This window comes from Nerophis ophidion, linkage group LG20, assembly GCF_033978795.1.
Source record: "Nerophis ophidion isolate RoL-2023_Sa linkage group LG20, RoL_Noph_v1.0, whole genome shotgun sequence".
Taxonomy (NCBI): Eukaryota; Metazoa; Chordata; class Actinopteri; order Syngnathiformes; family Syngnathidae; genus Nerophis; species Nerophis ophidion.
In genome coordinates this window covers 20,895,930-20,921,523 of record NC_084630.1, presented here as the reverse complement: position 1 = coordinate 20,921,523, position 25,594 = coordinate 20,895,930, and the positions used below count along the sequence as shown (strand labels likewise).

Here is a 25,594-nt window from a genome sequence, read left to right as displayed (position 1 = left end):
CGGAGGGTGCTTACAGACATCAGTCGTTTACCAAGCGAAGGTAACACGCAAGGACATTAACACATCCGACACGTACGTAGGATTAACCGAAGGAGCGTTCAAAACAAGATAGAATATCAATCAATCAATCAATCAATGTTTACTTATATATCCCTAAATCACTAGTGTCTCAAAGGGCTGCACAAACCACTAATCACAACGCCTCCTTTAGAAACCAGACTTTGCGGAATTCTACAGAACTCAGCAAACACATTTGGAACCTCAAAGACAATAATGTTGAATATTCAATAACATGGCAAATTCTTGCATCCAGCACACCTTACAACAGTGGTAATAAAAGATGCAACCTATGCTTAAAAGAGAAACTGTTTATTATATATCATCCAGATCTATCATCCCTCAACATGCGCAGTGAAATCATTTCAACATTGTATGTGAATGCTTCCATTAAAATCTCCTGATGATTGAGGGAACCCCTCATGAAACAGTTCTGTAGAGATGAAGTAGTCTTGCGAGTTTTCCCATACCTACACATATATATATATATATATATATATATATATATATATATATATATATATACATATATATATATATATATAAGTTTATATATACATAAAAATATATAAATATTTATATACATATATGTGACAGTTTGACCCCACACTGTCACTGTTTGACCTTTGGCTTCCTCACAAACCGGGCACATTTGTTCAACATGGACACACTACTAACATTCAATAGTGTTAGTGAAAAGGCTCAACAAACAAATTGTAACATCTCACTCACCATGGCTCTGAAGGTGTGGCTAAAAGAGTCAGGAAGGGGCTGAGGGCTTTATGTAGGTGAGCACACCTGCTTGGACTAATTAGGCCTAATGTGGGCCAAACCATGATTGTCAGTAACTGGGTGTTGAAGAGGGACAATGGACATTTGAAAGTTGTGTTTTCTAAGCCTGAATACACAGGGTACAAAAATGACTGCTTTACAAATACAAAAGTACAATGTGAATACTTTTTAGACATGTGATAGTTACTTATGGTGTAAATTACAAAATAACTGATTTCTGAATTCCTCCTGTCAAATTGGTCCCAGCTAGTGGGCGGGGCTATGGGCTTTTTAAGTGGGGAAAATGCCATGTTTCTGCCAGGGGTGGAAGCTTCCGGAAGGAGAGACGCGGAACTACCAAACATTTGGAGTGAATTTGGCGGCGGCGAGAGTGTCTAAATCTGTTTTGGCGGTTGAGCATAAGCTGTTTTGTGACTGGATCGAGATGGAAGGGGATAGTGACGGGATGTATGAGGATAGTATGGAAATGGATCGGACTAGAGGGGAGAGAGGAAAGAAGGGGAGAGGAGGGAGTGAAGGAAAGTCGAGTGCTAAAAGAGTGCATGAAGACGATGAAGAGGTTGATAAGAGGAAAAGGGTTATGGTGGATGAATATAAGATAATTTATACATTTAAATCAAACCAAGATATGAATGACATTAGTTTGATGACACTGGTTAAGGGATTAAAGAAGGACATTGGAGAGGTGGAGATAGCGAAGGTGCTCAGGGACGGACGGCTGTTGATTAAATGCAAAAATGGAGAGCAAAAGAACAAAGCAATGCGATTGCAAAAACTGTGCAACAAAATAATAAAGGAAAAAATCGAAGTGGGAGAACGAAAGGGGGCAAGAGGAGTCGTGACAGGAATCCCAAGAGGAGAAAATTTAGATGATCTGAAAAGAGAAATAAAAGGAGGAACTGTCACTATGATGAAAAGAATGATGGCATTTAGGAACAGTGAAAAGACTGAGAGCGAATCCGTGCTAGTGCAATTTGCAGAGGAGGTCCTACCAGAGAGAATCATGATTGGGTATTTAAGCTTCTATGTTAGAGCTTACGTGCCACCCCCAGTACGTTGTTTCAAGTGCCAACGCTATGGGCACATGGCTAGTGTTTGTCATGCTAAGATGAGATGTGGACGGTGTGGAGGAGAGCATGAATATGGACAATGTGGAGAAAATGAACAGGTCAAGTGTTGTAATTGTGGCGGGAATCACACAGCAGCGTATGGGGGTTGCATCATAAGAAAACAGGCAACAGAAGTGCAGCGATTCAGAGTTGAAAGAAATATTACATACGCAGAGGCAGTTAAAATAAGAAATCAAGAAAGTGCAGAACAGGACAGGAGTGAAAATAGTTCAAGAAATAAAAAACAAGAGGCAGCAAATACAGGAATTTCCATGGACAAACTAGTTGTATTCCTGGCTTACGTGATAAACTGTACAGAACAGGCTAGAAACAAGACTGAGAAAATCAAAATAATTGTCAAAGCAGCAGCAAAGTTTTTAAATTTAAAAGAACTATCCTGGGAACAGATGCAAGGTGAGCTACAGAGAGTAGACGAGACCGAGTCATGTTACCACAATCCAACGCCATGTTAATTGTTCAGTGGAATGCCAGAAGTTTGATAGCAAATGGACAGGAATTAAAGGGATATATTAATAATATGAAAAATAAACCACATATAATATGTATTCAAGAAACATGGCTGAAGCCAAAATTAAACTTTATAATAAAAGGATATATAACGATACGTAAAGATAGGAATGATGGGCAAGGAGGAGGATGTGCCATATTTATTAAGGAAGATATGCATTATTCAATATTAAAAGTAAAACAAGAACTAGAGATAGTAGGAGTAGAAGTATGGAATAATAAAGAAAGATACAAAGTACTAAACTTCTATAATCCATGCAAGAAATTAGAAATTCACCAACTAGAAACAATAATCGAGCACTGGAGTGGCAATATTATTTGGTGTGGTGACTTTAATGCACATAGCACAATGTGGGGTGAAAGGGATGACTGGAATGGGGATACATTGGAAGCACTTTTGGAGGAAAAAGAACTGGTGTGTGTGAATGATGGGTCGGGAACAAGGTTAGATGTCACGGGTAAAGAAACAGCAATAGATTTAACACTAGTGTCACAAGGGTTAGCAGGAAAGGTGGAGTGGGAAGTAAATAAATACAGCACTATGGGAAGTGATCACTATCCAATCTTCATTCACATAAACATAAATCATAGGACAGAAAGCACTAGGATAGAAGGAAGATGGAAGTATAATCAAGGTGACTGGGGGAAATTTAGGGAAATTACCGACATAACTTTAAAGGAAGTAGATATAAATCAAGATATTGAACAATTAAATACAAATATTACAAAGTGCATAATAGAAGCAGCCGAACAGAGCATACCAAGGAATAGTATAGGGAGAAGAAGGAAGATAGTGCCGTGGTGGACACAAGAGTGCACAGATGCAATACAAGAACGGAATAGAGCATTTAGAATACTGAGAAGAACACATCATTTCCAAGACATGATCCAATATAAAAGGCATCAAGCTAGAGTAAGGTATGTTATTAAAAAAACAAGAAAACACCATTGGAGAACTTTTTGTGAAACACTAAATAGAACTACTCCTTTAAGCCAAGTGTGGGGAATGATCAAGAGAATGTCAGGGGTCAGAAAAGAACATAAAAATCATGTGATGAAAATGGAACACGGAGTGTGGTAGGAAATAAAGAAAAAGCAGAACTTTTAGCAAAAACCTTTGTTAAAGTGCTCAGTAATGATAATTTGAGAAATGTAGAAAAACAAAGGAGAGAATAAACAATTAGTTTAAATATTAAGGAAATGAAGGAAGACAACGATAATAGTTTTACCAACACTATGGATATGACATTTTCTTTGGATGAAATGGTTCGAATTTAAAAAAAAGTTAAAAATACGACGCCAGGGAAAGACCTGGTGAGTTATCAAATGATCAAAAATTTAGGTAGCATCGGCAAAGAAGTGGTTTTGAAATTATATAATAGGATATATGAAGAAGGGAAATTACCAGATGAGTGGAAAACAGCTCTAATAATTCCAATATGCAAGCCAGGGAAAGATCCGGAAGAGGCAGGAAATAATAGGCCGATAGCATTGACCTCAGATTTGGGCAAAGTAATGGAAAAAATGATTAATGAAAGATTAATATATTATTTAGAGTCAAAAGAAATTATAAAAAACTACCAAAGTGGTTTTCGCAAAGCAAGAAGCACAAATGACCCAGCAGTGCAGCTGGAAGAGGAAATTAGAAAGGGACAAATAAATAAAGAAAGTATAATTGCGGTATTTTTTGACATAGAGAAAGCGTATGATATGTTGTGGAAACAGGGGTTGCTGATGAAACTAAATAAGATTGGGATTAGAGGAAGAACGTACAGATGGATAAAATACTTTTTAACAACTAGAACATTATTAGTAAAAATAGAGAATGAATATAGCAGAGAATACGAAGTGGAAAATGGGACCCCACAAGGGAGTATAATAAGTCCAGTACTATTTTCCATCATGATAAATGAAGTTTTTAGTGAAGTGGAAGGGTTAGTGGAGGTGGCATTGTTTGCTGATGATGGAGTGATGTGGAAGAGAGGTAGAAATACAAATCATATAGAAAAGAAGATTCAAAAAGCGGTAAATAATTTTCAAGACTGGGGGACGGCTTGGGGTTTAAGATTCTCTGTTGGAAAGACAAAAGTCATACATTTTACGAAGAGGAAAGTACAAAACAAGCTCCAAATAAAACTCTATGGAGAAAACATAGAAGAGGTACAAGTATTTAAATATTTAGGAATATGGTTTGATAAAAATATTAACTGGTCAACCCACATCAGCAAGATAGTGGAGAAAAGTAAAAAGGTGTTAAATATAATGAGGGCTTTGAGGGGTAAAGATTGGGGGGCTGATAGGTTGACATTGAAAACAATATATATCACTTTAATTCGATCTGTTATCGACTACGGATGCATTATTTATCAATCTGCTTCAAAAACTCTACTTGAGAAAATAGACCGGATCCAGTCGCAGGCTTTAAGATTATGTTGTGGAGCTACTAAATCTACTCCAGTGGCAGCATTACAAGTAGAAATGAATGAAAAACCTTTGGACATGAGGAGAGATCAACTCGCAGCAGTTTATTGGGTAAACTTAAAAGGATCCAAGCAAGGACATCCAACCCGTCAAGTGCTACTAAATTGCCAAGAAAAAGGGAAGAAAAAAAATGAATAGTTTTGGGTGGATAATAGGAGATATATGTAAAAAAACACAAATTGACAATATTAAAGTGAGCCCTACAGTACCAATTCCTGCAATACCACCGTGGATGTATGACAACCCAAAGGTAAACATGCAATTACTGAAGAATAGACATTTAAATAGTTACCAAATAGAACAATGGATTGAGGAAATGTTTTTTGATAATATTATGATATACACAGATGCATCAAAAACCATAAATAGTAAAGTAGGAGCTGCTGCAGTTATCCCACAGAGAAATATAGTGTTAAATAAAAGAATTAGTGATAAACTATATGTTTTTACAGGGGAATTGGTAGCAATGTATATGGCAGTTAACTGGATAGAGGAAAACAAAGCAAGGAAAGTAGTCGTGTGCTCGGACTCCAGCAGTGCATTGACGAGCATAAAAAACATAACATCAGAAACAAGACTAGATATAGTTTATGAAATAGTTCAGGCAATCTACAGGATAAATAAAGCGGGAAGTGTGGTAACATTTCTCTGGGTTCCTGCTCATGTAGGAGTTGAGGGAAATGAGTTAACTGATAGGTACGCAAAACAAGCAACCACTAAAACAGAAGTAAACATGGAGATTAAGCACAGTAAAGAAGAAGTGAAGAGCATAATTAAGATAGAACACAATAAAAAGTGGCAGGATAATTGGAATAAGGAAACAAAAGGTAGAGAGTTTTACAAAGTCCAGAGGAAAGTAGGTGTAATGAGAGGAGGGGGTAGAAATAGGAAAGAAGAAGACATTATTACTAGAATGAGATTAGGCCATATCTAAATAGTTCACTAAAATTGATAGGCAAACATACTACAGGGCTGTGTGATTTTTGCCACCAGATAGAAAATGATGACCATGTCTTAATACAATGTAGGAAATATAATAGAGAAAGAGAAATACTGGAAAATAAGTTAGCAAAAGAAAATATTAGGTTAGAAGTGGGAGGTATATTAGGATTGCATTCAGAAAACATAGGGTATAAAGCAATATACACATATTTAAAAAACACTGGGTTAAGTAAAAGATAGGGATCCACCTCGGTCCACACTCCATTACAGTAGGTGGCGGTAATGCACACCTACTGTTCTTTTGTTTTTATGCCAACCGCCATAAAAACAAAAGAAGAAGAAGAAGAAGAAGAAGAAGTTTCTGCCAGTCTGCTGTCTGTCACTGCCAGAGGAGGGTGTCTGTCCTGGCCAAGAGTTTCGAGGTTCATACATCAAACCAACTACTGAGGTGATTATTTTGATGATGATATTATATTGTGATGTAACCAATTCAATGAGTTTTGTTGATTGCTAATTTATTTTGCTAAATCTGTTTTGTCATTTAATTCTTTACTTTGATATATTTGATGTTTTGATTGTGAATACATATATTTTGATATAATGGATGATTTATATTTAGATTATTTTTTATATGCTTTTTGACTAATTATATATAGGCCTATTTAACGCATGCGACTTTTTGAAATATATTTAGAATATAAATTTGCTATATATAATATACGATACTAATATTGTCTTTATTTATTACTGTTACAGATTGTGGGTGCTCTGTCTTTCTGTTGTTGTTCATCTCTTGACACTGTTTGGGATTTCAAATAAATGTTTGTAAACTGTTACCACTGCGTGCCTTGCCATCCTTGATTTAAAGTCCGGTTTGCAAACGTTACATTACCTTCACCCGAGGCGGGGTGTGACATATATACACATATACATATATATTAGGGGTGTAACGGTACGTGTATTTGTATTGAACCGTTTCGGTACGAGGGTTCCGGTTCGGTGCGGAGGAGTACCGAACGAGTTACACACGAACATATGAAGTAGCCGCCTATGCTAAAGTCTTAACAAGCTGCTCCGCTCCGTTCTGCCTCTGTCTGTACACAGCACCCTGCATTGCCCCTCCACACAACCATCTGATTGATTACATACAAAGCCAATCAGCAATGCGTATTCAGAGCGCATGTCGTCAGCGCTTCAGTGTCGATGTCGAGCAGATAGGTGTTTAGCAGGGGAGCAACGCACTCTCCCCAAATTATATTCAAGTCAACTACTTTCTAAACATCACTATGAGCCCGTTGACCTTCTAGAAACAAACTGCAGCTCAGCTCACTCGCAGTCCTGACTTTAGGTGAAGGCTAATTAGCTTTTAGCGTAACGTTAACTTATTTTGCGGTGCGTGTGTGTGTGTGTGTGTGTGTGTGTGTGTGTGTGTGTGTGTGTTACGGACAGTGTTGATTGAGGTGTTAAAGCAGCAAAAAAGGACATTATATAAATGAAGAGTTTCTGTCTCTGATAGTGTATAAAATATTGTAAGTGCATCATAAAGCCTACATGAACTCCATGGTGGTCAGGGATGAATTTTCAGCTATAGTTAAATTAATCATTAGTAATGTAGCAGCGTATTTTTTAATAGCAGGGTCACTGCTAACACATGTTGACAAAAATATAACATTTACATAATAAAAGTCAACAACAGGCTTCCCAAATGCTGTAATTAATTAAGCATGATGAGTTGACTTGAAACTGTTTAATTTTGCACTTTTTATATGTAGAAGAAAAGTTGTGTCATTTTATTTCATCCAAGCAACAACTTGAAGCGGTTTAATGTGGATTAACGTGGGCAGAATTATACTGTTCCCAATGTTAAAAGGATCAAGCCATCGTTTACAAATTTGGTAAATAAATAACCAAAAAATGTATAGTTTGTTGTTTTCTTACTGTACTAAAAATGTACCAAACCGTGACCTCTAAACCGAGGTACGTACCAAACCGAAATTTTTGTGTACCGTTACACCCCTAATATATATACATATAAATATACACATATAAATATATATGTGTGTGTATATATATATATATATATTTCAAAACTTAAATCTATAGATCAACTTCAGATCTATTTGTCAATATAAAATCTAAAAAAATTATTTATAATCTTAAAGAATTTTAAAGAAAACCCCCTGTCTTTATAGCCAAAACACACAATATGCAACATTGTCCCCCAACAAATGTGAAATATTTGGAGTTGAGTTTGAGTTGATTTGGAACATGCATGCATACAACATGATGCATCACAATTTCCAGTTTCTCTTTTCAACATGTTTGAAAAGGAATAGGAAGAATTAGAGCGTATTTAATACTACCCCTTCTTCTCTACATAGCAGTTAACACTTTTGTTCACTTCCTGTTCTCAATTTATTCACAATATACTCCATAACTAATAACATTGAAAAATAAATGAATAGTAATTAGTGAAGTAAGTTATATTTCATTTGGTGAGTTACGTAAGATTATCTAGAAAATGAATGGATGCATGAAATAAATTCATAATGTTTATTATGGTTCTTGTCCTTTGTACTTTGTAAACACTTTAAGTTTGAAGAGTTTCTTGAACTGGATCATATTAGAACATTGTTTGACTGCTTTGCTTAATCCATTCCATTATTTAATTCCACATACTGATATACTGAAGGTCTTAAGTGTTGTACGTGCGTACAAATGTTTTAAATTCCATTTTTCTCTAAGATTATATTTCTCCTCTTTTGTTGAGAAGAATTGTTGTACATTCTTGGCTAGCAGGTTGTACTTTTCTTTGTGTATCATTTTAACTGTTAGCAAATTCAATATGTCGCGCAATTTCAGTATTTGTGACTCAATAAATAAAGGATTTGTATGTTCTGTATATCAAACATTATGTTTTATTCTAACTGATCTTTTTTGTAACACGGTTAATGAATGAAGTGTACTTTTGTAGTTATTTCCCCATATTTCCACACAATAACTCAGATATGGCAGCACTAGTGAGCAGTTTGGTTTTATTCATTATTGACGTGTTCCTTGCTACTTTATGTTGTATATTTTTGATATGAGATTTCCAGTTCTATTTCTCATCAATCATGATACCCAGAAATTTGAAGTTTCATTTACTCTTTCAATTACAGATGTCCGATAATATCGGACTGCTGATATTATTGGCCGATAAATGCTTTAAAATGTGATATCGGAAATGATCGATATTGGTTTCAAAAAGTAAAATGTATGACGTTTTAAAAGGCCACTGTATGGAGCGGAACATATTCGGTAAAACACGGACGTAGGGCATACTTGCCAACCCTGCGGATTTTCCCGGGAGACTTCCGAAGTTCAGTGCCCGTCACGAAAATCTCCCGGGGTAACCATTCTCCAGAATTTCTCCCGATTTCCACCCAGACAACAATATAGGGGGTGTGCCTTAAAAGGCACTGCCTTCGCGGGCTGGCCCAATCACATAATATCTACGGCTTTTCACACACACACAAGTATGTGCAAGGCATACTTGGTCAACAGCCATACAGGTCACACTGAGGGTGGCCGTATAAACAGCTTTAACACTGTTACAAATATGCACCACACTGTGAACCCACACCAAACAAGAAGGACAAACATATTTTGGGAGAACATCCGCACCGTAACACAACATAAATACAACAGAAGAATACCCAGAACCCTTTGCAGCACTAACTCTTACGGGACGCTACAATATACACACCCCATTATCCCCTACCCCGCCCACCTCAACCTCCTCATGCTCTCTCAGGGAGAGCATCTCCCAAATTCCAAGCTGCTGTTTTGAGGCATGTTACAAAAAATAAAGCTCTTTGTGACTTCAATAATAAATATGGCAGTGCCATGTTGTCATTTTTTTCCATAACTTGAGTTGATTTATTTTGGAAAACCTTGTTACATTGTTCAATGGACCCAGCGGGGCATCACAAGAAAATTAGGCATAATAATGTGTTTATTCCACGACTGTATATATTGGTATCGATTGATATTGGAATCGGTAATTAAGAGTTGGACAATATCGGAATATCTGCAAAAAAGCCATTATCGGACATCTCTCCTTTCAATTTCTAATATGTCTATTTTTATTTGTGTTTCACTTTCCTTCTACTGTTACCAAATAGCATTATTGCAGTTTTACTGAGATTTCAAAATAGTCTGTTTTTGTCAAAAATACCTTTTGAATATGTTTATATCTTCTGTTATTATTTGGTGGTGACAGTACACCTACTTTGAGAGAAGAGCTACAGTGATGCATGGTTGGTAATGGTTTAAAGTCATATCCAACACTAGCAGGAACAAGTTTTTATCGTCAATATCTGCTCCTAAGTTTGATTTGTTTATGTTTTCTGCTGGTGGTGTGCCTTTGAACTTTTTTCAATGAAAAGCATGTGGTTGAAAAACACTGGTCTAGATGGCAGAGTGTTCACAGTGTCACTACATTGTGGACCTAAGGTCTAGCGTCCCCAAAAACAAAGATAACGTGGAGGGAGAAAGTGTAAAAGTACCCTGCGACATTGAACAGGACATCGACGTGGACATGTTCCTTGGCCAGGGCCTCCACTTGGTCTTTCTTGGTCACATCCACCACTTTGGTCTTTATTCCTGTGAGAGAAGATATTTAAAGTCACTACATTGTAACAAAATACTAACCCCGTTTCCATATGAGTTGGGAAATTGTGTTAGATGTAAATATAAACAGAATACAATGATTTGCAAATCATTTTCAACCCATAATCAGTTGAATATGTTACAAAGACAACATATTTGATGTTCAAACTGATAAACATTTTTTTTTTTCCAACTAATCACAAACTTTAGAATTTGATGCCAGCAACACGTGACAAAGGAGTTGGAAAAGGTGGCAATAAATACTGATAAAGTTGAGGAATGCTCATCAAACACTATTTGGGAACATCCCACAGGTGTGCAGGCTAATTGGGAACAGGTGGGTGCCATGATTGGCTATAAAAACAGCTTCCCAAAAAATGCTCAGTCTTTCACAAGAAAGGATGGGGCGAGGTACACCCCTTTGTCCACAACTGCGTGAGCAAATAGTCAAACAGTTTAAGAACAACATTTCTCAAAGTGCAATTGCAAGAAACTGAGGGATTTCAACATCTACGCTCCATAATATCAAAAGGTTCAGAGAATCTGGAGAAATCACTCCACGTAAGCGGCATGGCCAGAAACCAACATTGAATGACCGTGACCTTCGATCCCTCAGACAGCACTGTATCAAAAAACGACATCAATCTCTAAAGGATATCACCACATGGGCTCAGGAACACTTCAGAAACACACTGTCACTAAATACAGTTCGTCGATACATCTGTAAGTGCAAATTAAAGCTCTCCAATGCAAAACGAAAACCATTTATCAACAACATCCAGAAACGCCGCCGGCTTCTCTGGGCACGAGGTCATCTAAGATGGACTGATGCAGACTGGAAAAGTGTTCTGTGGTCTGACGAGTCCACAGTTCAAATTGTTTTTGGAAATATTCGACATCGTGTCATCCGGACCAAAGGGGAAGCGAACCATCCAGACTGTCATCGACGCAAAGTTGAAAAGCCAGCATCTGTGATGGTATGGGGGTGCATTAGTGCCCAAGGCATGGGTAACTTACACATCTGTGAAGGCACCATTAATGCTGAAAGGTACACACAGGTTTTGGAACAACATATGCTGCCATGTAAGCACCGTCTTTTTCATGGACGCCCCTGCTTATTTCAGCAAGACAATGCCAAGCCACATTCAGCACGTGTTACAGCGTGGATTCGAAGTAAAAGACTGCGGGTACTTTCCTGGCCCGCCTGCAGTCCAGACCTGTCTCCCATGGAAAATGTGTGGCGCATTATGAAGCGGAAAATACGACAGGGGAGACCCCGGACTGTTGAACGACTGAAGCGCTACATAAAACAAGAATGGGAAAGAATTCCACTTTCAAAGCTTCAACAATTAGTTTCCTCAGTTCCCAAACGTTTATTGAGTGTTGTTAAAAGAAAAGGTGATGTTACACAATGGTGAACATGCCCTTTCCCAACTACTTTGACATGTGTTGCAGCCATGAAATGGTAAGTTAACTATTATTTTGCAAAAAAAATAAAGTTTAAGAGTTTGAACTTTAAATATCTTGTCTTTGTAGTGCATTCAATTGAACATGGGTTGAAAATGATTTGCAAATCATTGTATTCTGTTTATATTTACATCTAACACAATTTCCCAACTCATATGGAAACAGGGTTTGTAATAATAAGAATCTTCTAAGTCTTAACTTGAAGGAAAACGGGTAAAAGGTTGAATTTTTGCACTGCTTTTTAGATGGGATTGGAAAAAATAACTAGCAGTACAAAAATGACATACTCGGGGTGTGAATCTTTGGGCATCAAATGATTCGAACCGATTCCTGGGGTGTCGATTCGATTCAGAATTTATTCTTGAATCAAACCGATTCCGGCGATGTATTTTTGGAAATTGCTTCCGACTTGTTCCATGTTTACACACGTCGCAGGAACCAGGCGTGCCGTTTCAACAAAGTTTAAATGGTCATGTTTTCAATCAACAATCTTTTCAGATGTTTTCTCTCCGGTCTCTCCCACCTCCACTGTTAAAGACAACAGATGATTAGATTACCACATACCACCTGTGAAATCTAATCACCTGCCAGCTGTGTCTCGCCGACAGCACATGCCCCGCCCCTATCCGATGGTGCTTCGCCCTCAACACCAACGACCTATGCTCCTGCGGGCGCCCTGATCACACTCTCCCTCCACAGTATTATGTGGTTATGAAGAAAATAGGCTATAGGTTCGAAAGGCTCATTCTGGTTACATAGAGATGGCCTAAAAACTTGTGTTTTTTTTTCAAAATTGACGCCCATAAAACAATTTTTTATTTTGTATTGGTTTTTGAAAATTATTGAGCTGGTACGAATCATGATTCAGATCTGAATTGATTCAAACCGATTCTCGCAATGTAATATTTGGTATAATTATTCTGAAAACAGGTTAAAGGTTAGAAAAGCTAATTCTGGTTGCAAGGAGATGGCCTAAAAACTTGATGCCCATAAAAAAAAAAGAATGGGGAAAATTGTTCTAATTTTTGAAAATTATAAATCAATTTAAAATCGGGATGGTACGAATTAGGGCGGGGCAATTTATCGATATACTCGATATTTCGCGGACTTGTCTCTGTGCGATATCGAAAATGACTATATGGTGATATTGGAGTATACGTTCTCACGCAGTTGTTTTTAGCTGCGGGCATTACACTGCTTGCGTTTCACACTATTTCTTGTCTCTCCTTGTCATAGAGACTAAAAACAAGCGCACCTTCTTACATACATTACGCGTGCAACGTCATATGCTCCCGTGGAGCACACAGGTAGCGACATGGTAACGTTAGCTGTGATGCTAACGGTGTGGTGCGGGTGGTAATACGAGAGAAAGAAGGTGCGAATCTAGGTAACAAACGGAGGAGGAATTTTTTCCCAAGAAAAACAGCAGGAGGTGGTTTGGCTTCAAGCGGTAAGATGTTGAACAATTATGCGGCAAAAGCGTTGCTACGAAAAGTAGCAGCACTGCTAATGTAGCATCATTTGAAAAGTCACCCGCTAGAGAATGCAGAGAGCTAACTCCGCATGTCAACATCTGCGTTCGGTGCCACACCAACAAAATGTCGAAGCAACTATTACCAGATCAACACCGTATGAAAAAAATAGTCAACAACAGAAGGAGATAACGTCCGCAGGAACCTACCACATAGCGAAGGACATACACTATTTATTTTCCTATTATGCAGCTCATTTTTATCTGACAGTTACTGAAGTGAAGTGAATTATATTTATATAGCGCTTTTCTCAAGTGACTCAAAGCGCTTTACATAGTGACACCCAATATCTAAGTTACATTTAAACCAGTGTGGGTAGCACTGGGAGCAGGTGGGTAAAGTGTCTTGCCCAAGGACACAACGGCAGTAACTAGGATGGCACAAGCGGGAATCGAACCTGCAACCCTCAAGTTGCTAACACGGCCACTCTACCAACCGAGCTATGCCGCCCCAAAAATACTGAAATATCTTGTGTGACATCATGCACAAAAGTGCACTTTATTTGTTTTAAACTATTGTCGTGGTGTTCTGTACAAAAAGTGCACTTTAATTTAGTGTTGTTTTGATAAGTCATCTTAGTGACATCGTATAATAATCTGTATCGGCCCTGGAAAATTTTTTTTATTCCATTCTCTATTATTGAGTATATGTGAATGAAAAAACAATATTGTACTTAACCTGTTTGTATACTTAATATGGTCAAGTATCAGGTGTTTATGTATTTTATTTGCGATTAAGAATCGGACTATTTTCCTGCTTCTTTTCAGACACACTATCTTTTTTTAAATACCACTATTGTATCATGCAGATAAAGATATTGTATTGGAAATGCTCTTTTTACTTTGAATTGTGTTTGCTGGTTGGGAATAAAATGGGTAACTGAATAGTTGAATTAATAACCAGTTTTGTATTACTGACTGCAGTACAATATGTTGCCAGCAGATGGAGGCACTTTACACCATCCCCTACCTGGAATGCCATCCAGCTCCTTGAGCTTCTCTGCATTAATGTCGGTTGCAGTGACTTGAGCTCCCTCCCTTGCAAAGGCCTGCCAATCAAAAAAAGGAGGGAAAAAAACACAATAGCATCACACACTGATACAAAAGTCATGCCGCGTTAAAGGGAAAAACCAGTTAAAGTGCTCCAAATTCAACTACACTACGCACTTTTTGCAGGTGACTTTCATGAAAAAGATCTGTGGCAACATTAAAACCCCATTAGCTGTTTTCTATAGTCACCCTATGACAGCTCCTAAACCTTATATAGCTCAACTGAAATCCATTGGAACTGCAGTCAGGCGCTGCAGGCAGGATTGAGTGTGTCATTAAGAGCTCGCATCGCAGCACCTTTACTGGTCCAAACTGAAATGTTCAACAACTCCACATTGCTCTCTTTCTAATGACTGAATAATAAGTGATCTGGACCCGATCGCTGCAAGGGAACAACTGCTTCACTTACACACACACGCACACGCACACACACACGCACACGCACACGCACACACTTTAAGGCATGCCTGGGCAAAATACGGCCCGTGGGCCACATGCGGGCCGTTATAATTTTCAATCCGGGCCGCCGGACGTTCTACATATTTTATTATACATTTAACATCAAAACTGTTGCCGCTATTATGATGTGCACTGCTGTTTTTAAATGACCATACGTCTTGAACTATAGAAAGTTTTCCAATGGTGGAAATCTGCACTTTTGGTGTTATACTAGTTATTATGATAATGTAGGTCACAGCAACTCAGACTAGGAACAAAACAGAGCAGGCGGGGTTTGTATCCAGAGCAGCCAGCCCGAAACACATGTGTCAGAAAGCAGATTTTTATGTGATAATATACCATATTGTAGATGTTTATTACACTCTGCATTCATATGTTGCTGTTTTTCACATTTTTTTTGTGTTTTGCTTGATTGTAAAAGATACACAACTATGGAGGAGCTGGTCTGAGAAGTAAAAGAGGAGCTAGGTTCATATGTTGTTAATATTCAGTGTTTTATTGTTTATAGTTAATATTGTAAATCACACTTTCTTTATTTTAATGTACATCTTGGGTGTTCCATTCAGTAAAAAACTGTAAAATTAAATTCCGTTTTTTTGAGGAGGTCTGTTTTTAGAACTCTATCGGACATTGTGACTTTTGGTATTAGTGTTCCTAAATAAAAAGGGACACTAATATTACAGGTGTTTATTACACTTTGCATTCATATTTTGTTGTTTTTCACATTTTTGTTGTGTTTTGCTTGATTGTAAAAGATACAGAACTCTGGAGGAGCTGGTCTGAGAAGTAAAAGAGGAGCCAAGGTTCATAAGTTGTAAATATTCAGTGTTTTATTGTTCATAGTTAATATTGTAAATCCTATTTTCTTTATTTTAATGTACATCTTGGGTCTTCCATTGAGTAAAAAACTGTGAAATTCCATTCTGTTTTTTTGAGGTGGTGTGTCATAACATTTTTAGAACTCTATCGGATATTGTGACTTTTGGTATTAGTTTTCCTAAAAAAAAAAGTTACGCTAATAGTATAGGTGTTTATTGCACTTTGCATTCATATTTTGTTGTTTTTCACATTTTTGTTGTGTTTTGCTTGGTTGTAAAAGATAGACAACTATGGAGGAGCTGGTGTGAGAAGTGAAAGAGGAGCGACGTTCATATGTTGTTAATATTCAGTGTTTTATTGTTCATAGCTAATATTGTAAATCCCACTTTCTTTATTTTAATGTACATCTTGGGTGTCCCATTAAGTAAAAAACTGTGAAATTCCATTCCATTTTTTTTGAGGTGGTGTGTCATAACGTTTTTAGAACTCTATCCGACATTGTGACTTTTGGTATTAGTGTTCCTAAAAAAAAAGGGACACTAATATTATACGTGGTTATTCCACTTTGCATTCATATTTTGTTGTTTTTCACATTTTTGTTGTGTTTTGCTTGATTGTAAAAGACACACAACTATGGAGGAGCTGGTCTGAGAAGTAAAAGAGGAGCGACGTTCATATGTTATTAATATTCAGTGTTTTATTGTTCATAGCTAATATTGTAAATCCCATTTTCTTTATTTTAATGTATATTTTGGGTCTCCCATTCAGTAAAAAACTGTACAATTAAAATTCCGTTTTTTTGAGGTGGTCTGTCATAATGTTTTTAGAACTCTATCGGATATTGTGAATTTTGGTATTAGTGTTCCTGAAAAAAAGGAACACTAATATTATACGTGGTTATTCCACTTTGCATTCATATTTTGTTGATTTTCACATTTTTGTTGTTTTTTGCTTGATTGTAAAAGATACACAACTATGGAGGAGCTGGTCTGAGAAGTAAAAGAGGAGCGGGGTTTATATGTTGTTATTATTCTGTGTTTTATTGTTCATAGTTAATATTGTAAATCCCACTTTCTATATTTTAATGTATGTTTTGGGTGTCCCATTCAGTAAAAAACTGCAAAATTCCATTCCGTTTTTTTGTGGTGGTCTGTCATAACGTTTTTAGAACTCTATCGGATATTGTGACTTTTGTTATTAGTATTCCTAAAAAAAAGGGACAATAATATTATAGGTGTTTATTAAACTTTGCATTCATATTTTGTTGTTTTTCACATTTTATTATGTTTTGTTTGATTGTAGGGAGAGGGAAGTCTGGGCTTCCCGGCTTAAGGCTGCTGCCCCCGCGACCCGACCTCGGATAAGCGGAATAAGACGGATGGATGGATGGATGGATGTAAAAGACACACAACTATGGAGGAGCTGGTCTGAGTAGTAAATAAGGAGCGACGTTCATATGTTGTTAATTTTCAGTGTTTTATTGTTCATAGTTAATATTGTTAATCCCACTTTCTTTATTTTAATGTACATTTTTAGATGTCCAGTTCAGTAAAAAAAAAATTTAAATTCCATTCCGTTTTTTTGAGGTGGTCTGTCGTAACGTTTTTAGAACTCTATTGGATATTGTGAGTTTTGGTATTAGTCTTCCTAAAAAAAGGGACACTAATATTATAGGTGTTTATTACACTTTGCATTCATATTTTGCTGTTGTTCACACTTTTGTTGTGTTTTGCTTGATTGTAAAAGATACACAACTATGGAGGAGCTGGTCTGAGAAGTAAAATAGGAGCGAGGTTCATATGTTGTTATTATTCAGTGTTTTATCGTTCATAGATAATATTGTAAATCCTACTTTCTTTAGTTTAATGTACATTTTGGGTGTCCCATTTAGTAAAAAACTATAAAATTCCATTCCATTTTTTTGAGGTCGTCTGTCGTAACGTTTTTAGAACTCTATCGGATATTGTGACTTTTGGTATTATTCTTGAAAAAAGGGACACTAATATTATAGGTGTTTATTACACTTTGCATTCATATTTTGCTGTTTTTTACAATTTTGTTGTGTTTTGCTTGGTTGTAAAAGATACACAACTATGGAGTAGCTGGTCTGAGAAGTAAATAAGGAGCGATTTTCATATGTTGTTAATATTCAGTGTTTGATTGTTCATAGTTAATATTGTAAATCCCACTTTCTTACTTTATTTTAATGTACAGCTTGGGTGTCCCATTGAGTAAAAAACTGTGAAATTCCATTTTGTTTTTTGAGGTGGTGTGTCATAACGTTTTTAGAACTCTATCGGATATTGTGACTTTTGGTATTAGTGTTCCTGAAAAAAAGGGACACTAATATTATAGGCGTTTATTACACTTTGCATTCATATTTTGCTGTTTTTCACATTTTTGTTGTTTTGCTTCATTGTAAAAGATACACAACTATGGAGGAGCTGGTCTGAGAAGTAAAAGAGGAGCGAGGTTCATATGTTATTAATATTCAGTGTTTTATGGTTCAGCTAATATTGTAAACCCACTTTCTTTATTTTCATGTACATCTTGGGTGTACCATTCAGTAAAAAACTGTAAAATTCCATTCTGTTTTTTTGAAGTGGTCTGTCATAATATTTTTAGAACTCTATCGGATATTTTGACTTTTGGTATTAGCGGCCTTGAAAAAAAGAGACCCAAACTCACAGATTTTTACAGCTAAATGTGTACATATAATTTATACACACATCCACCTTGGCCCCCCAGACACATTTGTTTCTCTCAATGTGGCCCCCCAGTCCAAATATTTTCCCAGCTCTGCTCTTAGGGGATAAGATTGACCAATCTTGTCAAGGATGTTTGTAAACGACCCTCATGCCACATTGTGAGCAATCTGAAGGCGTCTTTCATCTCCTCCAGAATCCACGAGATCTTTGAGATGATACTTCCCCACAGCAAATGTCCATGTATGCAATGAAGGATTTTTGCAATAACGCCAATTTTACGGTAATGGCTACCCGTGATGTTAGAAAACATGTAAACGTGGAAAAAAACTATGAGATCCCGAGGATTATATCACTCCGAATAAATGCCACATAATGGAGGACCATTACCATTTGTTGTTTGCAAATCTACAGTCTTGACTGGCTTACTAAATAAACATTTGGTAGTGACAATGTGGAACAAATCCTTCTTGAATGTCATTACCACTGCGGCGGCACGTCCAATGCCCTGTGCGGCGGCTGACAACACAATCACTTTTCCATCCAGGCGACCCATGGCCAACACTGCAGCGCTATGGAAAAAGGAGAATAGAACAATAAGTACATTATTTGTTTTGTTTTTGTTTGGAAAAAAACACAGAAAACAGAAATTGGTGGTTATGATGTCAATTTCAAGTTGTTTGTTGATATTAGTGTAATTGTAGTCGCAGTAAGAAGTTACATTGTTCTCTTGTCGGCAGCTTCAGGGCGAAAACACATTTAGGATTAGATTATGAATTTATGTTCATTATTTATAACTGTCACGACTTGGACTTGGGCGTGGATTGTTTTCCCGAGGTGCAAACCGAATGGAGTGGACACGGCCTGAAGGTAAAGTCATTTTTTTTATTTTAACACTAACTACAAAAAAGGAAGCAAACAAAAGGCGCGCACAATGGCGGAGAACAAACTTGACTAATCAAACAAAACGTTCACAAAGGCAGACACTATGAACTATAAACAAAAACTTACTTGGCATGGAACTGTGAAACATGACATGAAGCAGAGTGGCATGACGTGAGTAGAGGTAAGAAATGGTGGTAGAAGGTGATGTTGCCAGGACGAAGAACAGAAACAAACCAGCTTAAATAGCAGTGACATGATCAGTGAAAACAGGTGCAAGACATGAAGACAGGTGAAAATTAATGGGTAGTCATGGAAACAAAATAAACAAGGAAGTGCAAAAACAGGAACTGAGTGTCCAAAAAACAAACAGAACAATACTAAAAAAAAACATGATCACGGAGACATGACAATGACGTTGTAATACCACTAATCCTTCACTACACTGTACTTAGTAATGCATTTTTTTAAATTATTGTATCGTTAAAATAATCAAACACAAAATAAAAGGGTAAGAATACATCAATAAAAATGTTTTATGTGTTTATTTAAAAGTAAATATTTTAAAATATAGTATAAAATACAAACTGCATAACAAACATCAATACCAGACAGGTGATGGAGTAAAATACGTAAATAACTCGATTAACAATTGTCACGATTTTAAAGCATTAAATTTAAAAAAAAATCCAACTATCTGCCAAAGTTTTGTTTTTATAAATATATATATATATATATATATATATATATATATATATATATATATATATATAATTGTAGTGCTAAAATAATTAAAAACTGAATAATGGGATACGAATAGATTAATAAACAATATGTTTTTAACAAAATATAAAAATTTAAAAAACTGCAAAAAATTACCCACAAAATATCACTTACATACAGTTAATAGAGTAAAATATTTTTTTAACTCCCAATTTTACAGCTTTGAATTTGAAAAAAAAAAAATAAAGAAATACACATTTGCTATGTTCTTTACAACTGTATCGTTAAAATAGTTACAAATTGAAAAGGGGTTAAATTTGCAGCATTGCAGTAGAAAAAAAAAAAGTTTAAAAAAAAAAAAAAATAAATAAAATATATATATATATATATATATATATATATATATATATATATATATATATATATATATATATGTCAAAGTTGATGTTTTTTTAATCGTAGTGCCAAAATAATAAAAAACTGAATAAAGGGATATCAATAGATCAATAAACAATATGGATTTTTTTTATGAAATGTAAAAATTATAAAATATATCCTTAAAAAAAATTACAAAATGCATAGTAAATTTCAATTCCATATAGTTATTGGAGTAAAATACTTGTTTGACTCATGTATTTTTTTAGCGAATTTAGACCTTAGAATTTGAAAAAAAATAATAGTAATTTCTCAAATATGCCATGTTTTTTTTTTTTTTTTTTTTACAACAGCATTGTTAAAAACAACTTTAAAGGGTTGGAATAGATCAATTAAAAGAAAAAGTTTTTATTAGACTATAAACAATTTTAAATATTTAAAAAAATACAAAATGCATACTAAATATCAATTACGAGAGAGTGGAAGACTTTTTTTTTTTAATTCAAGAAACAATAATCACAATTTTGCAGCCTTAAGTTTGTATAATTAATAGATATATATGCCATATTTTTTCAAGTATTTGTATGGTTAAAATAACTAAAATTTTAAATAAAAGATTAGATCAATTAAAATAAAACAATGCTGTTGTTGTTTTTTTTAAAGAACAATTTTAAAATATACTAAAAACTACAAAATGCATAATAAATAGTAATCCCAGACAGTTGATGGAGTAGAAGACTTGTTGAACTCCCGCAACAATTTCCACAATTTTACAGCATTAAATTCTAAAAATGTTTATATATACTGTATGCCATAGTTATGTAAATATTGTATTGTCAAAATGACTACAAGCTGAATAAAGGGGTAAGAATAGATCAATAAACATATTTTTTTTAATTAGATTTTTTTTCTAATAACATGTAAAAATTATCAAATATATCCTTTAAAAAAAGCATAATAAATGTTAATTTCATACAGTTAATGGACTAAAATACTGTTTTAACGCAGTTTTCTCCCGAATTTACAGCTTTGAATTTGAAAAAATTAAATAAATAAATAAAAATATGCTATGCTTTTTTTTTTTTACAGCTGTATTGTTAAACTAGTTAAAAAATGAAAAGGGGTCAAAATAGATCAGTTAAAAGAAAAGTTTTTTTATTAGAATAAAACAATTTTAAAAATTTAAAGATAATACAAAATATCAATTTCAACAGTTGTTGGAGTGGAATACTGATTTTCAATTCAAGTAACAATGATCACAATTTTGAAGCCTTAGGCTCCAGAGACACCCGCACCCCAAAAGGGACAAGCGGTAGGAAATGGATGGATGAAGTTTGGAAAATAAATCAATATGGCATACATTTATTTATTTTCCAAACTTCATCCAACAATTTCACAATTTTACAGCATTAAGTTCGAATAATGTTTATATATATGACATGGTTATTTCAATATTGTATTGTTAAAATGACTAAAAACTAAATAAAGGGGTAAGAATAGATCAATAAAATATTTTTTTTATATCTTTTTTTTTTTCAATGAAATATCAAATGTTTTAAAATGTATTAAAAATATCAACCCTGAACATTTGATGGAGTTAAAAACTTGTTTTATCTTGAGAAACAATTTTTATGATTTAACTGGTTTAATATAGTTAAAAGTAATTAAAAACTGAATGAATGGGTACTACTATATCAATAAACAACAAATAAATAAATTAATAATTTAAAAAAAATGTTTTTTATTAAAACATAATTTTAATAACAACTGTCTGGGATTGATATTTGACAGTCATTTTTTAGTGTATTTTAAAATACTAAAAAATAATTGTGAAATATCGATCCCAGACAGTTATTGTTGTACAAACTTTTTTAACTATAGCAACAATATTCACAATTTTACAGCATTAAATTTGAATCCAATATGAAATAAATAAAAAATATTTCATTGGTATTTTTTCAAGCAAACAAATCAAGTAAAAACTATTTAAAATCATCTTGTAAGACACACTGACAACAAAATTGCATGAAGGTCTAAATATTGGACTCTCTTTGTTGACTCAATTCCAATTATGCAAGCATGCAGCAAGCTGTGATTAATCATGATTAATTCAAATTTAAAAGTGTGATTATTTTGATTTAACAAAATGCAGTTTGGAGTTTTAAAGACGCCGAATCAACATAATATACAGAACATAACATTTTTATTTATCAGTCATCTTTTAAACACCACACAGCAATTTAAAGGCCTACTGAAATGAGATCTTCTTATTTAAACGGGAATAGCAGGTCCATGGCCCTGCGATGAGATGGCGACTTGTCCAGGGTGTACACCGCCTTCCGCCCAATTGTAGCTGAGATAGGCGCCAGTGCCCCCCGCGACCCCAAAAGGGAATAAGCGGTAGAAAATGGATGGATGGATGGATGGATGGATAGCAGGTCCATTCTATGTGTCATACTTTATCATTTCGCGATATTGCCATATTTTTGCTGAAAGGATTTAGTAGAGAACATCGACGATAAAGTTCACAACTTTTGGTCGCTAATAAAAAAGCCTTGCCTTTACCGGAAGTAGCAGACGATGTGCGCGTGACGTCACGGGTTGTAGGGCTCCTCACATTTGAACATTGTTTACAATCATAGCCAGCAGCAGCTAGAGCGATTCGGACCAAGAAAGCGACAATTTTCCCATTAATTTGAGCGAGGATGAAAGATTCGTGGATGAGGAAATTTAGATTGAAGGACTAAAAGAAGAAAAAAAAGTAAAAAAAAAGTAAATAAATAAAAAAGGCGATTGCAGTGGGAGCGATTCAGATGTTATTAGACACATTTACAAGGAAAATTCTGGAAAATCCCTTATCTTTCTATTGTGTTGCTAGTGTTTTAGTGAGATTAAATATTACCTGGAAGTCGGAGGTGTGTGGCCACGGGTGTGTTGACGCCAGTGTCTCTGAGGGAAGTCACGAAGCTGCAGCAGGACGCTGGCCACGCTGATGTCTCCGGTAAGAGCAGACTTATTACCACAATTTTCTCACCGAAAACTGCCGGTTGACATGTGGTCGGGATCCATGTTCGCTTGACCGCTCTGTTCCATAGTAAAGCTTCAACTTCGGGAATTTTAAACAAGGAAACACCGGCTGTTTGCGTGGATAAAGGCTAAAAGCTTCCCACCTCCATCCTTCTACTTTGACTTCTCCATTATTAATTGAACAAATTGCAAAAGATTCAGCGACACAGATGTCAAAAATATTGTGTAATTATGCGATTAAAGCAGACGACTTATAGCTTGGATCGGGCTGGAAAATAATGTCCGCTTCAACCCGAGACGTCAAACGCACGAGTCATCATACCGCGACGTTTTCAACACGACACTTCGCGGGAAATATGAAATTGCAATTTAGTAAACTAAAAAGGCAGTATTGGCATGTGTTGCAATGTTGATAATTCATCATTGATATATAAACTATCAGACTGCATGGTCGCTAATAGTGGCTTTCAGTAGGCCTTTAAAAAGTAACAATAGCAAAGGTCACCTGAAGCTAATGTATAACCAAGCAAAACACTATTCAGTGTCAGAATTTGTCCAAGATGTACATTGTTAATTTGATTTATTTGAATGTTTTGGTAGCTTTTGTAGTTTTCTGTACATTATGTCAAGTAAAAACTCATGTCTACTATAATAATATCAATATGTTCCTTCTTTTCATTTCTAGGCAACTACAATCTGTCAGTGAGGTGACACATAAACAAGTAACACTTGCCACGATACACATTTAAAGGCAACTGCGGTCTGTAACTTACAAACAACAACACTTAAATATCGTTTTAATTAGTTAATGTCGAGCTTTAATGACCGAATAGCTCGCAAAAGTTAACATTTTGGACTTAAAACTCACCTCGTGTTTATGTTCAAACCACACGTTCCGAGCCACACGCTGCACACGTGACCCTGTCTTGGTTAATGCTATTGGCTATCAATGCGGAAGTTCCCCCAAAAATTGGCTACACGTGACCCTTTTATGGTTATTGCTATTGGCCGTCAACCCGGAAGTCCAAGAGGGTTATTCGCGCTATTCGCTATAGACTAGTACTTGTAGTTTGAAGCATAGACATCTTCCAAGGGTACGCAGCATGGAGCGCTTCTGCCTACGGGCGCTGACGAGACGCGGGGCCGCCATCTTGGAGTGGTGATCCACTCCACTCATTTGTCAGACGCAATGAACTGTCAGCGCATTTCATTCATCTCACCTCACTGAATACCACTAATTTTCACCCGCTTTTTCGTCATACGTGTAGCTATGATGAAGGACACATGTTTTGGCGTGTTTTATTATTCATAGTTTGCTTAAAGGGGAACATTATCACAATTTCAAAAGGGTTAAAAACAATAAATATCAGTTCGCAGTGGCTTGTTGTATTTTTTGAAGTTTTTTTCAAAATTTTACCGGTCTCGGAATATCCCTGAATAAAGCTTTAAAGTGCCTTATTTTCAACTCTCTGCGAAGACACTGGCCATTTCCCTGTGACGTCGCACAGTGCTGCCAATGTAAACAAACAATGGGAATACCACAGCAAGATATAGTGTCATTAGCTCGGATTCAAACTCGGATTTCAGCGACTTAAGCGATTCAACAGATTACGCATGTATTGAAACAGATGGTTGGAGTATGAAAATATTGAAGAAAAAACTGAAGCTATTGAGCGAATAGCTATCTATTGACGCTATTCATAGCCATAGCATGGCTGAATAGCTGCGTCAGCATCGCCGGTAAAATATGCGGACCAAACGATCAGGACTTTCGCATCTTTTGACACTGGAGCAACTTAAATCCATCGATTGGTAAGTGTTTTTTTCGCATTAAAAGTGGGTGGAAGGAAACGTGATATAGTTGCAAATGCATCTACAGGTTATCCATACATCTGTGTGCCATGTGTGCTTTAGCACCGCCGGTAAATAGCATGTTGGCATTGATTAACATAGCATGTTAGCATCGATTAGCTGGCAGTCAACATCAACAAAAC

At 35.8% G+C, this 25,594-nt stretch overlaps 1 protein-coding gene across 3 annotated transcripts in view; it reads right to left on the bottom strand.

Annotated features, from left to right (window-relative positions):
* The window catches only part of bdh2 (3-hydroxybutyrate dehydrogenase, type 2), a 56,506-nt gene extending 31,933 nt beyond the window's left edge, over positions 1-24,573 (bottom strand). Inside the window, exons 1-4 of one of the 3 annotated variants that reach the window (XR_009803125.1) lie at positions 24,469-24,573; positions 19,078-19,165; positions 14,531-14,609; positions 10,460-10,556 (exon numbers count right to left, since the gene is read on the bottom strand). Coding sequence is in view for 2 of the 3 variants with exons in the window: in XM_061880692.1 (XP_061736676.1) it covers positions 10,460-10,556; positions 14,531-14,609; positions 19,078-19,149 (248 nt within the window). In the remaining variant the exon portion in view is untranslated. Of the gene's footprint in view, positions 1-10,459; positions 10,557-14,530; positions 14,610-19,077; positions 19,166-23,475; positions 23,584-24,468 lie in introns of those variants that run through there. The other 2 variants (XM_061880692.1, XM_061880693.1) reach the window with 2 other exon arrangements.
* Between the last annotated feature and the right edge of the window lie 1,021 nt (positions 24,574-25,594).